The 17,340-nt window shown below is 36.1% G+C and overlaps 1 protein-coding gene across 6 annotated transcripts in view; it reads right to left on the bottom strand.

Moving 5' to 3' along the window:
- Positions 1-17,340, bottom strand: part of UBXN7 (UBX domain protein 7) — a 71,022-nt gene that overhangs the window by 15,955 nt on the left and 37,727 nt on the right. For 5 of the 6 annotated variants that reach the window (XM_036850231.1, XM_036850232.1, XM_036850235.1 and 2 more), the window contains 3 exons: positions 13,160-13,306; positions 11,725-11,815; positions 10,942-11,069 (listed from right to left, as the gene is read on the bottom strand). In XM_036850231.1, the coding sequence (XP_036706126.1) occupies positions 10,942-11,069; positions 11,725-11,815; positions 13,160-13,306 (366 nt within the window). The remainder of the gene's footprint in view (positions 1-10,941; positions 11,070-11,724; positions 11,816-13,159; positions 13,307-17,340) is intronic. The other variant, XM_036850237.1, reaches the window with a different exon arrangement.

Genomic DNA, 17,340 nt, shown 5'->3' with positions numbered 1-17,340 from the left:
ACTCTTAGAGGAAAACATAGGAAGAACACTCTTTGACATAAATCACAGAAAGATCTTTTGTGATCCATCTCCTAGAGTAATGGAAATAAAAACAAAAATAAATAAATGGGACCTAATGAAACTTCAAAGCTTTTGCACAGCAAAGGAAACCATAAACAAGACGAAAAGACAACCCTCAGAATGGGAGAAAATATTTGCAAACGAATCAACGGACAAAGGATTAATCTCCAAAATATATAAACAGCTCAAGCAGCTCAATATTAAAGAAACAAACAACCCAATCCAAAAATGGGCAGAAGACCTAAATACACATTTCTCCAAAGAAGATGGAGAGATGGCCAAGAAGCACATGAAAAGCTGCTCAACATCACTAATTATTAGAGAACTGCAAATCAAAACTACAATGAGGTATCACCTCACTCCTGTTAGAATGGGCATCATCAGAAAATCTACAAATAACAAGTACTGGAAAGGGTGTGGAGAAAAGGGAACCCTCTTGCACTGTTGGTGGGAATGTAAATTGATACAGCCACTATGGAGAACAATATGGAGGTTCCTTAAAAAACTAAAAATAGAATTACCATATGACCCAGCAATCCCACTACTGGGCATATACCCAGAGAAAACCGTAATTCAGAAAGACACATGCACCTGAATGTTCATTGCAGCACTATTTACAATAGCCAGGTCATGGAAGCAACCTAAATGCCCATCAACAGACGAATGGATAAAGAAGTTGTGGTACATATATACAATGGAATATTACTCAGCCATAAAAAGGAACGAAATTGAGTCATTTGTTGAGACGTGGATGGATCTAGAGACTGTCATACAGAGTGAAGTAAGTCAGAAAGAGAAAAACAAATATCGTATATTAACACATATATGTGGAATCTAGAAAAATGGTACAGATGAACCGGTTTGCAGGGCATAAATTGAGACACAGATGTAGAGAACAAACCTATGGACACCAAGGGGGGAAAGCGGCAGGGGGTGGTGGTGGGGGTGGTGGTGTGATGAATTGGGCAATTGGGATTGACATGTATACACTGATGTGTATATAACTGATGACTAATAAGGACCTGCTGTATAAAAAAATAAAATTAAATTTTAAAAAAAGTCATGTACCACAATGTTCATAAAAAAAAAGAAAATAACTATACTACCAAAAGTAATCTACAGATTCAATGCAATCCCTATCAAACTACCAATGGCATTTTTCACAGAACTAGAACAAAAAATTTCACAATTTGTATGGAAACAGAAATGACCCGGAATAGCCAAAGCAATCTGGTGAAAGAAAAACGGAGCTGGAGGAATCAGGCTCCCTGACTTCAGACTATACTACAAAGCTACAGTAATCGAGACAGTATGGCACTGGCACAAAAACAGAAATATAGATCAATGGAACAGTATAGAAAGCCCAGAGATAAACCCACGCATATATGGTCACTTTATCTTTGATAAAGGAAGCAAGAATATACAATGGAGAAAAGACAGCCTCTTCAATAAGTGGTGCTGGGAAAACTGGACACCTACATGTAAAAGAATGAAATTAGAACACTCCCTAACACCATACACAAAAATAAACTCAAAATGGATTAAAGACCTAAATGTAAGGCCAGACACTATAAAACTCTTAGAGGAAAACATAGGCAGAACACTCTATGACATAAATCACAGAAAGATCCTTTTTGACCCACCTCCTAGAGAAATGGAAATAAAAACAAAAATAAACAAATGGGACCTAATGAAACTTAAAAGCTTTTGCACAGCAAAGGAAACCATAAACAAGATGAAAAGACAATCCTCAGAATGGGAGAAAATATTTGCAAATGAAGCAACTGACAAAGGATTAATCTCCAAAATTTACAAGCAGCTCATGCAGCTCAATATCAAAAAAACAAACAACCCAATCCAGAAATGGGCAGAAGACCTAAACAGACATTTCTCCAAAGAAGATATACAGATTGCCAACAAACACATGAAAGAATGCTCAACATCATTAATCATTAGATAAATGCAAATCAAAACTATAATGTGATATCATCTCACACCAGTCAGAATGGCCATCATCAAAAAATCTACAAACAGAGTTACAGAAAGATAGACAAGATGAAAAGGCAGAGGGCTATGTACCTGATGAAGGAACAAGAAAAAACCCCAGAAAAACAACTAAATGAAGTGGAGATAGGCAACCTTCCAGAAAAAGAATTCAGAGTAATGATAGTGAAGATGATCCAGGACCTCGGAATAAGAATGGAGGCAAAGATTGAGAAGATGCAAGAAATGATTAACAAAGACCTAGAAGAATTAAAGAACAAACAAACAGAGATGACCAATACAATAACTGAAATGAAAACTACACTAGAAGGAATCAATAGCAGAATAACTGAGGCAGAAGAACAGATAAGTGACCTGGAAGACAGAATGGTGGAATTCACTGCTGCGGAACAGACTAAAGAAAAAAGAATGAAAAGAAATGAAGACAGCCTAAGAGACCTCTGGGACAACATTAAACGCAACAACATTCGCATTATAGGGGTCCCAGAAGGGGAAGAGAGAGAGAAAGGACCAGAGAAAATATTTGAAGAGATTATAGTCGAAAACTTCCCTAACATGGGAAAGGAAATAGCCACCCAAGTCCAGGAAGCGCAGAGAGTCCCATACAGGATAAACCCAAGGAGAAACACACTGAGACACATAGTAATCAAAGTGGCAAAAATTAAAGACAAAGAAAAATTATTGAAAGCAGCAAGGGAAAAACGACAAATAACATACAAGGGAACTCCCATAAGGTTAACAGCTGATTTCTCAGCAGAAACTCTGCAAGCCAGAAGGGAGTGGCATGATATACTTAAAGTGATGAAAGGGAAGAACCTACAACCAAGATTACTCTACCCGGCAAGGATCTCATTTAGATTTGATGGAGAAATCAAAAGCTTTACAGACAAGCAAAAGCTAAGAGAATTCAGCACCACCAAACCAGCTCTACAACAAATGCTAAAGGAACTTCTCTAAGTGGGAAACACAAGAGAAGGAAAGGACCTACAAAAACAAACCCAAAACAATTAAGAAAATGGTCATAGGAACATACATATCGAAAATTACCTTAAACGTGAATGGATTAAATGCCCCAACCAAAAGACATAGACTGGCTGAATGGATACAAAAACAAGACCCATATATATGCTGTCGACAAGAGACCCACTTTAGACCTAGGGACACATACAGACTGAAAGTGAGGGGATGGAAAAAGATATTCCATGCAAATGGAAATCAAAAGAAAGCTGGAGTAGCTATACTCATATCAGATAAAATAGACTTTAAAATAAAGAATGTTACAAGAGACAAGGAAGGACACTACATAATGATCAAGGGATCAATGCAAGAAGAAGATATAACAATTATAAATATATATGCACCCAACATAGGAGCACCTCAATACCTAAGGCAACTGCTAACAGCTATAAAAGAGGAAATTGACAGTAACAAAATCATAGTGGGGGACTTTAACACCTCAGTTGCACCAATGGACAGATCATCCAAAATGAAAATAAATAAGGAAACAGAAGCTTTAAATGACACAATAGACCAGATAGATTTAATTGATGTATATAGGACATTCCATCCAAAAACAGAAGATTACACGTTCTTCTCAAGTGCGCACGGAACATTCTCCAGGATAGATCACATCTTGGGTCACAAATCAAGCCTCAGTAAATTTAAGAAAATTGAAATCATATCAAGCATCTTTTCTGACCACAACGCTATGAGATTAGAAATGAATTACAGGGAAAAAACGTAAAAAAGACAAACACATGGAGGCTAAACAATACGTTACTAAATAACCAAGAGATCACTGAAGAAATCAAAGAGGAAATCAAAAAATACCTAGAGACAAATGACAATGAAAACACGACGACCCAAAACCTATGGGATGCAGCAAAAGCGGTTCTAAGAGGGAAGTTTATAGCTATACAAGCCTACCTCAAGAAACAAGAAAAATCTCAAGTAAACAATCTAACCTTACACCTAAAGAAACTAGAGAAAGAAGAACAAACAAAACCCAAAGTTAGCAGAAGGAAAGAAATCATAAAGATCAGAGCAGAAATAAATGAAATAGAAACAAAGAAAACAATAGCAAAGATCAATAAAACTAAAAGTTGGTTCTTTGAGAAGATAAACAAAATTGATAAGCCATTAGCCAGACTCATCAAGAAAAAGAGGGAGAGGACTCAAATCAATAAAATCAGAAATGAAAAAGGAGAAGTTACAACACACACCGCAGAAATACAAAGCATCCTAAGAGACTACTACAAGCAACTCTATGCCAATAAAATGGACAACCTGGAAGAAATGGACAAATTCTTAGAAAGGTATAACCTTCCAAGACTGAACCAGGAAGAAACAGAAAATATGAACAGACCAATCACAAGTAATGAAATTGAAACTGTGATTAAAAATCTTCCAACAAACAAAAGTCCAGGACCAGATGGCTTCACAGGTGAATTCTATCAAACATTTAGAGAAGAGCTAACACCCATCCTTCTCAAACTCTTCCAAAAGCTTGCAGAGGAAGGAACACTCCCAAACTCATTCTATGAGGCCACCATCACCCTGATACCAAAACCAGACAAAGACACTACAAAAAAAGAAAATTACAGACCAATATCACTGATGAATATAGATGCAAACATCCTCAACAAAATACTAGCAAACAGAATCCAACAACACGTTAAAAGGATCATACACCACGATCAAGTGGGATTTATCCCAGGGATGCAAGGATTCTTCAATATACGCAAATCAATCAGTGTGATACACCATATTAACAAATTGAAGAAGAAAAACCATATGATCATCTCAATAGATGCAGAAAAAGCTTTTGACAAAATTCAACACCCATTTATGATAAAAACTCTCCAGAAAGTGGGCATAGAGGGAGCCTACCTCAACATAATAAAGGCCATATATGACAAACCCACAGCAAACATCATTCTCAATGGTGAAAAACTGAAAGCATTTCCTCTAAGATCAGGAACGAGACAAGGATGTCCACTCTCACCACTATTATTCAACATAGTTCTGGAAGTCCTAGCCACGGCAATCAGAGAAGAAAAAGAAATAAAAGGAATACAAATTGGAAAAGAAGAAGTAAAACTGTCACTCTTTGCGGATGACATGATACTATACATAGAGAATCCTAAAACTGCCACCAGAAAACTGCTAGAGCTAGTTAATGAATATGGTAAAGTTGCAGGATACAAAATTAATGCACAGAAATCTCTTGCATTCCTATACACTAATGATGAAAAATCTGAAAGAGAAATTATGGAAACACTCCCATTTACCATTGCAACAAAAAGAATAAAATACCTAGGAATAAACCTACCTAGGGAGACAAAAGACCTGTATGCAGAAAACTATAAGACACTGATGAAAGAAATTAAAGATGATACCAACAGATGGAGAGATATACCATGTTCTTGGATTGGAAGAATCAACATTGTGAAAATGAGTATACTACCCAAAGCAATCTACAGATTCAATGCAATCCCTATCAAATTACCAATGGCATTTTTTACGGAGCTAGAACAAATCATCTTAAAATTTGTATGGAGACACAAAAGACCCCGAATAGCCAAAGCAGTCTTGAGGCAAAAAAATGGAGCTGGAGGAATCAGACTCCCTGACTTCAGACTATACTACAAAGCTACAGTAATCAAGACAATACGGTACTGGCACAAAAACAGAAACATAGATCAATGGAACAAGATAGAAAGCCCAGAGATTAACCCACGCACCTATGGTCAACTAATCTATGACAAAGGAGGCAAAGATATACAATGGAGAAAAGACAGTCTCTTCAATAAGTGGTGCTGGGAAAACTGGACAGCTACATGTAAAAGAATGAAATTAGAATACTCCCTAACACCATACACAAAAATAAACTCAAAATGGATTAGAGACCTAAATATAAGACTGGACACTATAAAACTCTTAGAGGAAAACATAGGAAGAACACTCTTTGACATAAATCACAGCAAGATCTTTTGTGATCCATCTCCTAGAGTAATGGAAATAAAAACAAAAATAAATAAATGGGACCTAATGAAACTTCAAAGCTTTTGCACAGCAAAGGAAACCATAAACAAGACGAAAAGACAACCCTCAGAATGGGAGAAAATATTTGCAAACGAATCAACGGACAAAGGATTAATCTCCAAAATATATAAACAGCTCATTCAGCTCAATATTAAAGAAACAAACACCCCAATCCAAAAATGGGCAGAAGACCTAAATAGACATTTCTCCAAAGAAGACATACAGACGGCCACGAAGCACATGAAAAGATGCTCAACATCACTAATTATTAGAGAAATGCAAATCAAAACTACAATGAGGTATCACCTCACTCCTGTTAGAATCGGCATCATCAGAAAATCTACAAACAACAAATGCTGGAGAGGGTGTGGAGAAAAGGGAACCCTCTTGCACTGCTGGTGGGAATGTAAATTGATACAGCCACTATGGAGAACAATATGGAGGTTCCTTAAAAAACTAAAAATAGAATTACCATATGACCCAGCAATCCCACTACTGGGCATATACCCAGAGAAAACCATAATTCAAAAAGACACATGCACCCGAATGTTCATTGCAGCACTATTTACAATAGCCAGGTCATGGAAGCAACCTAAATGCCCATCAACAGACGAATGGATAAAGAAGATGTGGTACATATATACAATGGAATATTACTCAGCCATAAAAAGGAACGAAATTGAGTCATTTGTTGAGAAGTGGATGGATCTAGAGACTGTCATACAGAGTGAAGTAAGTCAGAAAGAGAAAAACAAATATCGTATATTAATGCATGTATGTGGAACCTAGAAAAATGGTACAGATGAGCCGGTTTGCAGGGCAGAAGCTGAGACACAGATGTAGAGAACGGACACATGGACACCAAGGGGGGAAAACTGCGGTGGGGTGGGGATGGTGGTGTGCTGAATTGGGCGATTGGGATTGACATGTATACACTGATGTGTATAAAACTGATGCCTAATAAGAACCTGCAGTATAAAAAAACAAACAAACAAAACAACTAATACTAAACTTTCATTGGGTTATTTGTATGGAAATATGTTAATATAAATGTTTCAGACATTACATGAAATTTCTAAAAATCTTATATTTGTATTTGTATGGAAATATGTTAATATAAACGTTTCAGACATTATATGAAATTTCTAAAAATCTTATATTTGTATTTGTATGGAAATATGTATGGAAATATGTTAATATAAATGTTTCAGACATTACATGAAATTTCTAAAAATCTTATGTGTTCTGGTATAATGTTATAAGTAACAATCCTAGTTATTACTTTAAAATGTATATCTCAGAAATAACTAATTTTCTTGTCAACTGCATTATTATGAACTTTCATCAAATCTTTAACTGTGGTCATTTTTAAGTCTTTTGTCATTTACAGACAGTTCTGGGTGTACTCTGATGCTTTTGCAAATATGTTCCTATAAAAGGCTTTCATCTTCAAGAAATTCATGGAAAAGACTCTGACAAGTACAGGTTTCTGGTAACTGACTATACTGCTGAACTGAATGAATAAGCATTTTCAGAACTCTAATGAAAAACTGATGAACTCATAAAAGTGCTAACAAAAGATCAAGATGAAAAAAAATTAATTACATGGGACTGAGTGAACTGATGAGGATGAGTATAATTTTTGTGACTTTCTATCTGAATTAAAAAAAAAAAAAATCCCACAAGGACTCAGAGGCAAAGAATATACAAATCAATTTTCACTGCAAAGTAAAGGATCTGTTACAGTGGAGGATTACTGGACTGAATGTCACTATTATGACATAGTATGAGTGTGTTTCATGTTTGGTAATTGCAATCATTGTTGCTTTTGTTGTGGTCATTCATGTACAATGCTTGGTGTCAGTCTATTTATCTCTTGTAAAAATAAAATACAGTGTGTGTGTGTGAAAAAAAAATCTACAAACAATAAATGCTGGAGAGGGTGTGGAGAAAAGGGAACCCTCATACACTGTTGGTGGGAATGTAAATTGATACAGCCACTATGGAGAACAGTATGGTTCCTTAAAAAAACTAAAAATAGAACTACCACATGACCCAGCAATTGCACTACTGGGCATTTACCCCGAGAAAACCATAATTCAAAAAGAGTCATGTACCACAATGTTCATTGCAGCTCTATTTACAATAGCCAGGACATGGAAGCAACCTAAGTGTGCATCGACAGATGACTGGATAAAGAAGATGTGGCACATATATACAATGGAATATTACTCAGCCATAAAAAGAAACAAAATTGAGTTATTTGTAGTGAGGTGGATGGACCTAGAGTCTGTCATACAGAGTGAAGTAAGTCAGAAAGAGAAAAACAAATACCGTATGCTAACATATATATATGGAATCTAAAAAGAAAAAAAAATGGTCATGAAGAACCCAGGGAAAGTTGGAAATAAAGACGCAGACCTACTAGAGAATGGACTTGAGGACACGGGGAACAGGAAGGGTAAGCTGGGACAAAGTGAGAGAGTCGTAGTTTATATATGGACATATAAACACTACCAAATGTAAAATAGATAGCTAGTGGGAAGCAGTCACATAGCACAGGGAAATCAGCTCAGTGCTTCGTGACCAGCTAGAACGGTGGGATAGGGAGGGTGGGAGGGAGACGCAAGAGGGAAGACATATGGGGATATATGTATATGTATAACTGATTCACTTTGTTATAAAGCAGAAACTAATACACCATTGTAAAGCAATTATACTCCAATAAAAATGTTAAAATAAAAAAGAAAGTTGATAAATTGGATTTCATCAACATTTTAAAATTTGCTCTTCAAAAACACCATCATGAAATGAATAAGCAAGCAACAAACTGAAAAAAAGTATCTGCAAACCATATATCCAACAAAGGACTTATATGTAAGTCCTTACAACTCAATAAAAAGATATACAACCCAGGGGCCTTCCCTGGCGGTCCAGTGGTTAAGACTCCGCGCTTCCACTGCAGGGGGCAAGGGTTTCATCCCTGGTCAGGGAACTAAGATTCCACATGCTGCGCAGCATGGCGCCCCCCCACCCCGCCGCCACAAAAAAAAAGATATACAACCCAGTAAGAAAAAAATGAGCCTGAGATCTGAATAGGCTCTTTACAAAAAGAGACAGACAGTAAAAAAGCACATGAAAAGATGCTCATATCAAAACTTGTCAAATTGCAAATTTTAAATATACTCAGTTACTACACATTAATTATACTTCAACAAAGCTATGAAATTTTTCAAAATAAACTTAAATAGCACTCACAAGAAAGCAAACAGATATGCTCACGTGACATGCAATGGCTTGGACTGACTACAGATAATAACACTGTATCATGAAGGCTGATTTTAAAGAATGACATTATGATGGACTCTGTTAGTTTCCTATTTCACATCCAGTCTTCTTTGCTTCCTTATTAAAAGAACCTCAACTGTGTACAAGAAAATGTGTCCAGCTAAAACAAGCAGAACTCTTATCTGGGGCTGTTTTACCTTTGGAATAGAGACGCCACCCCCTTCCTCCTTGTCCATGCTGAAGACGGGAGCACAGCGTCTGTACTGTGACCATGAGGACAAAAGCCAATACTAAGGATGGAGGGGGGAAAAGAAGGGGAGGAACCTGGTTCCTTGATGACATCCACATGAGTCAAGTCCTAGACTGCTTGCCTCTGAACTTCTTGTTGAGAAAAGATGTCTTCTTTGTTTAAGCCATTATTTGTTGCTGTGTCTCTTGTACATAGTTGATCAAAATTTGTTACATTCAGAGAATTTAGTTCAGAAGTGGGGTCTGAGGTACTAGTCACCCAAATAAGCCCTATGTAACTGTCCAATTTTATGGTCCCACTCTTTTCCTTACTAAGTCCCTTAACTTTTATAAGAGATCTAGTGAGATTTTAAACTCAATTTATGTTGTTAATTCATCAACTCACAAGCTCAGGCTCTGGTTTTTGACAGTATCAGCCTATGACTGCAAAAGATGAGAAAACTCTCTTAGGGAAATCACAGAAACTTCCTGGGTTTTGTAATGCCTTAAGAAAGAATTCTACTTACGTAAAACTTCTGAGTAATGGAGGGGGGGAAGAAAAGAATTCTATACAAACCCTTGGCAAGCACCCATAGCCTCTCCTTAAATGGGCACTTTATTCTAGGTAATAACTTAAGGAACTGTTTCATCACTGCATGATATTGGACTGCTAAAGTCACATCCTCTGTAACTAATTTTATCCTCACTGCCATCAAACCCAAACAGTTCCTACAATCAATGTGAGATTCCCACATCTTTGAAGGTCTCCTACATGCAACTAATCTTGCTATCAATTATCAAATAGGTCTGCCTAGTAATAGCATATTATAGAAATTAAATATAGAAATAATCTTTGGGTGGGCCTGAGACCCAGGTCCTAAAGGTATGTAATCAGCAATAATGCCCAATTACAGCATAAGAGTTGTTCTAGCAAAAATACCATTTCCGCTGCTGCTTAGACCTGGATTCCAACAGTCCAAGCAGTGCTGCCCCTGAAGAAGTGGGTTTCTCTGTTACCAGGCTTGCAGGTCAGTCTTCCTGCTCACTGCTACATATTCACATTGTTTACTTCTAAATCCAGGTCTTAGGTCACATGCCTGATCCTAGGAGATGGGAAGTATGAATCCTGTAATTTCATTGAGAAGAGAGAACCCTTACGCAGGAAACTATCAAAATGTAAGATGTTGTGCAACCACAAATTGTAACTGTCCACCACTTACATTATTATCTTTACCATCTTAACCTCAAACATTTTACACAAGACACTTCTATACAGTGACAGTTAACTGCCCATCACCACTTTTTAGTCATACTTACTGAACGGGCACATTTTTTGGGGGGACTGCTAGAAAGTCCATCCAGTTGCCCGTGTTCACCCAGAAATCCTGTTACTTGGTCCAAGAAAGAAGATACGTCTAACTGGTGCCACTCTACTAGCTTCTGACCTAAAGATTAAAAACCAGGATATAGAAATAAAATCAACACTCTTTCTGAATTCTCACTAAGTATTTCTTTCAGCATATACATAATTAAAATTTACTGGGAACATATCCCCACCCAACACCAGCTTAATTTACATAGTGTCTTCATAACCTAGGGAATACATTAATTATAACCAACCTAAGAGATTCCCAGCCATCATGATGGAGGAACTACTTTATCTACTGATATCATTTATTGCCATTTAGGAAGAAGAGATTCAGAGAAAGCAATACCTATATAAAACTCAATCAATTAATAATAAACCCAGCTCTACCCTCTGCTTCTTTGGTGGGATTACAACCAGTACCTGAACAATCTTAACATTTTAGTGACCTAAGGGGATTCCTTAAAAATCATAAGGAAGATAAACAGTTATTCTTTGAAAAAACAGAACTGCACAAATATAAAATACTACCATCTCCCAAAGTTGTTGGAAACATATTCCCTAAATACACACATCAACAGATGTTTAAATAAGTGTAAAGGGCATGAACAAGAACCCTTCAACTAAATTACTACAAACAATTTTGAAACTGGACCCAGTCAAATATTAAAGATTATTTAGGTAACTGAAAGTTAAATAATAGGTTAAAGACTATAAGCTGAAATAACCCTTACCTGTCCGTGGATCCAAGATGGAAACATAGGGGAAATCCCCTAGCTTATAAAACTGTATGTATCTCTGACCTTCCTCACTGTCATGATAAACCTGTTAAATCATTGATATTAAAAAAAAAAAATCAGCCTCTTAAAAAAGTACTAACTATATCCTTGTTATATACCAACAGCAATTAAAGAGAAAATGAAGGTCACCTAGTGTGAACTCCCTCCACTTCCTGCCCTCAGTCACTTCTGAAACTTATATAAATATAGCAATCCATTCTTCCTCCTTTCTCAGCTCAAAAGAGGTATTGCTCTTCCTTTTCAAGTTATCTGTCCACCTATTTCATTCCTGACTCTCAACCACATATACCTTAATAAATCACAATATATTAAGATTATAAGCTCAAGTGCATAGCATACTGCTAGGCAAAGAGATGCTCAATCAACAGTCGCTGAATAAAAGGTTACCATTCAGAAAAAAATTTACTGAATTTAGGGGCCTGTAAAACATGAACAGGCAAATTACTAACATTAATAGCATGTCTTAGAGTGGGGAAAAGATTAAGTTCATTCTGAAGTATTTATTTTATAAAAAAAATTTTTTTGGCTGTGCCACGCAGCATACAGAATCTTAGTTCCCTGACCAGGGATCAAACCGGTGCCCCCTGTGGAAGCACAGAGTCCTAACCACTGGACCTCCAGGGAATTCCCTATAATTTTTCATAATATAAACAATTGGAGCACAATCATCTACCCTTAGCTTGGTAATTTATATAAAAAGAAACCAGAGCCAGTAAGACTAAATGACAAGTTTAAGGACATACAATTAAAGACTATCAAACTCAAGCTAAAATCCACATCTTAGTCAAATGTTTTTTGATTACTTCAAGATCTTCTACAGTCCCACTATCAATTATAGTAGCCACTAGAACATGTGCTACTAAAGCATTTGAAATGTGACTAGTCCTAACAGCTGTACTGTAAGTGTAAAATACATACCAGATCCTGAAGGCTTAACACCAAAAAACAAAACAAAACACCTCATCATTATTTTAATATTAGTTTTATATTAGAGATATTGATTTTTAAAATACATTAAAATCAATCGCCTGTTTCTTTTGACCTTTTTAAATGTGGCTACTAGAAAATTTTAAATCACATTACATTTCTATTGAACAGTACAGCTGCACACTCTATCAAGACGTTCAAACTCTTCTGAGATATGAATACTACATGGTTTACGCGGCTTGGTTCCTTTTTTCCTCCTTCCCTTCATTGCTGCCCTTTCACTTATCCTTACTATTTCAGCCATTATGGGTGGTTTTACTTTTTCATATGTCAAAATTTAACTCAGTTATGAATTTGTTCCAGTTTATAACCCAATTCCTCTTCCCCAACATCCCATGTACCAAAGTAAAATACTACAAAATTTTTAATTAACTCTCCCCACCTGCCAGAAAATGAAATGTTCTCGGATAATATTCTTCACAGCTTCATTGCTCCATACATCACGGTTGAGGCACTGGCATGCAAAGTCTTGTACATTCTGAATGTTTATCATCAGCCACTTATTCTGCATCTGGCCACACTCTTTGGCCTGTAAGAGTAAAGTTACATAACAATTGTTAGAAACATTTTCTACTTGGTAACTGGTATGTTTCAGAATTCAGAAGCTGTCCTTTTTCCATATAAATACTAAGTTTTTTTCCCCAAGTATGGCATCTATAGCTTTCAGTGTCTAAACATTAATTACAGGCTTCCCTGGTGGTTCAGTGGTTAAGAATCCACCTGCCAATGCAAGGGACACGGGTTCATGCCCTGGTCTGGGAAGATCCCACATGCCGCGAAGCAACTAAGCCCGCGAGCCACAACTACTGAGCCCATGTGCCAAAACTACTGAAGCCTGCACACCTAGAGCCCGTGCTCCACAACAAGAGAAGCCACTGCAATGAGAAGACCACGCACTGCAACAAAGAGTAGTCCGCGCTTGCCACAACTAGAGAAAGCCCGCGCGCAGCAACGAAGACCCAAAGCAGCCAAAAATAAAATAAATAAAATTTAAAAATTAAAAAAAAACATTATTTTTTTAATAATTACATGATTTTGCTTATATGTATATAGTTATACTGTCCATTTGCAAGCATTTTTCAAATTTAAATGAACTGTTTTCCTTTTATTCACTGTTATTTGTTATAGTAGCTGGATTTTTATTGTACATGTAAACATCTTTACCTGAAAAAGATTCCACAAACAAGGGCAACAAGTCACATAATTCTATTGTGCTGTCAATCCCTATCCACAAATATATCTCTCTTTTTTAATAGTTGTAACTAGTATGTGCATATTAGTTTATGTTGTTTTATTTTCTTCAACATCATTTTCTATAAACATTTCCAAATATATTCATCTCGATTATTAGGCATGTGGTATTTCATAGAATCATTCTAAATCTTTCAGTAAAAGCTGCTGAGGATTTTTTCTCTCAGGGTTGTTTTCCTAGGAGTGTATTTCAAAATTGAGATTTCAGATCAAAGAATGTTTCAGAATAATCTCCAAAAGACTCCCCAATTTATAGTACAAATATCAATCATGAGTGCATGAGTGTGCACTTTCTTTTTTGCCTCACATTTCCTCATGACCATAATGACCTAAGAAATATTGCTGAACTGGAAAAGAATGGCAGAAAAGCAAATGAACAAATGCTACCTCAAACCTTTGCATAGAAACAATGAAATGAAAGCCATAGTTTTGAATAATTTTGTCCTGGAACAATATTTTTTCCAAATCAGTTTGACATGGTAAAATCTTAAGAATCAATTAACTCAGGTTAACAATAATTGAAGAACATACATCATTTTGGAGGTACTGGAGAATATAAGACTAAGAATATCTTTTGTTTTATAACAAAGTTTACACAATCTTACAAAAATTGTTATCCTATTTTTCTGTACAAATCCCCCAGAGAAAATAATTTTATAATATTCATTACTGATTCCACAGGTGAAAAACCCAAGTTCTAAAAGGAAGTAGCCCTATATTGAGCCAGAAAGCTACAATTAACTGGTCAAAAGCTTATTTTTAAGTATACAAATTTAATAAAATAACTCTCTGCTTCCAGAAAGTAATAGTATTCCACTTAATTCCTTGCCTATAGTAAGCACATAGATTTGATAAATGGGAGATAAATGAGTAATTATATTGCTTTAACTGAAGAAAAAGTATTTGAGAACAAAGAAAAAAAATAACACACTCTAGAGAGACAGATTGAAGAGTACATAATCCCTATAATAAGGTAAATTTATTAAGTCTGCCTCAACTACAACACTGACCAAAAAAAAGTATAACGAACTTCCCTGGTGGTCCCATGGCTAAGACTCCACACTCCCAACGCAGGGGGCCCAGGTTCGATCCCTGGTCAGGGAAGTAGATCACACATGCTGCAACTAAAGATCCTGCAAGCCGCAACTAAAGATCCCGCATGCTGCCACAATGATCCCACATGCCGCAACTAAGACCCGGCGCAGCCAAATAAATAAATAAATATTTTTTTAAAAAAGTATAACACTGAAAAATAATAAAAGTCCAGAATTCAAAAACAATGGAGAGTCATTTGCTATTGTTTTTAAAAATTCATTTATTCACATTCACACTTTCATTCATTCAGATTCATTCATTTGACAAATATTTGAGGATCTACCATGTTTCAGGTACAGTTACAGATGCTGGATTTATAGCAGTTACCAAAACAAAAATCCCTGCCTTCATGAAGTTTACATTGGGAGAAACCTTATACAAGCAAAAGAAACTGGAAGATGTTGTTAAGCAAGTACTTCTAATATAAATCAAAACTACAATGAGGTACCACCTCACACCAGTCAAAATGACCACATTAAAAAATCTACAAATCTGGACAGGGTGTGGAGAAAAGGGAACCCTCCTACACTGTTGGCGGGAAGGTAAACTGGTGCAGCCACTATGGAAGACAGTATGTAGGTTCCTTAAAAAACTAAAAATAGAGCTACCATATGATCCAGCAATCCCACTCCTGGGCATATATCCCAATAAAACTATAATTCAAAAAGATATATGCACCCATATGTTCACAGCAGCACTATTCACAATAGCCAAGACATGGAAACAAGCTAAATGTCCATCAACAGGTGAATGGATAAAGAAGATGTGGTACATATATACAATGGAATACTACTCAGCCATAAAAAAGAACGAAATAATGCCATTTACAGCAACATGGATGCAACTAGTGATTATCATACTAAGTGAAATAAGTCCGATAGAGAAAGACAAATACCATATGATATCACTTATATGTGGAATCTAAAATATGACACAAATGACCTAATCTAGGAAACAGAAACAGACTCACAGACATAGAGAACAGACTTGTGGTTGCCAAGGGGGAGAGGGGGTGAGGGAGGGATGGACTGTGAGTTTGGGATTAGCAGATGCAAACTATTATATATAGAATGGATAAACAATAAGGTTCTACTGTATAGCACAGGGAACTATATTCAATATCCTGTGATAAACCATAATAGAAAAGAATATGAAAAAGAATGTATATACATGTATAACTGAATCACTTTGCTGCACAGCAGAAATTAACACAACATTATAAATCAACTATACTTCAATTAATTAAAAAAAAAAAAAGAAATTACTTCTAGAAAGAAGGGCTCCAAAAAAAGACACAAATTTCATGCAAAGCAACAATGTTTGGAGGGAACATAAGAGAATCTTATATAATCTCACTAAGTATACTAGTTATATGAGTCAAGGACAAGAGGTGAGAGTGGGCCATGGGACAAATGATGAACCTTTCCTCTTGGAATTCATTAGGTTGTTCTGAATCAACATTCAAAAGCCATTATAGAGAAACCCAAGAGCAAGTGTGGCTATACCAAATAGAGAGGTATGTGACAAGGACTATCTGTGATAATGGGAGAACAGTGAGAGACTAACATCTCTCCCAGTCCCAAACAGATCAGGAAAGTATGAAAAGAGGATACAGAGGAAAAAATAATTTGCTTGAATAAATATATATGCATAAAGTCAAAAAGGAAATATATTAAAATATGCACAATACTTTCTTATGTAAATGGAAACTACTATTATTTTTCCTTGGTTTTTTCCTATAATTTTTGCCTAATTTGAATAAAAATATAAGCTATATATAAAGTTTATTTAGAAAAACTTTATCTTACGTATTTTGTTACTGAATCAGTTCTTTACATTTTAACTAAAATGTTTTTACTTGCATTTATAGCAAGTACTTTTGAAATTAACAAAGTACTCTTAGTAGGACTAGGTGCATGTGCAATTGAATGGCAATTTTTATATTTTATTTTTATTTTTTATAAATTTATTTTATTTATTTATTTTTGGCTGCATTGCCTCTTTGTTGCTGCACGTGGGCTTTCTCTAGTTGCGGTGAGCGGGGGCTACTCTTCGTTGTGGTGAGCAGCCTCCTCATTAAGGTGGCTTCTCTTGTTGCGGAGCACAAGCTCTAGGCACACAGGCTTCAGTAGTTGTGGCTTGCAGGCTCTATAGCGCAGGCTCAGTAGTTGTGGAGCATGGGCTTAGTTGTTCCGTGGCATGTGGGATCTTCCCGGA

This window comes from Balaenoptera musculus, chromosome 4 (genome assembly GCF_009873245.2).
Source record: "Balaenoptera musculus isolate JJ_BM4_2016_0621 chromosome 4, mBalMus1.pri.v3, whole genome shotgun sequence".
NCBI lineage: Eukaryota > Metazoa > Chordata > Mammalia > Artiodactyla > Balaenopteridae > Balaenoptera > Balaenoptera musculus.
The sequence above is the reverse complement of the archived record's forward strand: the minus strand, read 5'-3'. Positions and strand labels throughout refer to the sequence as shown.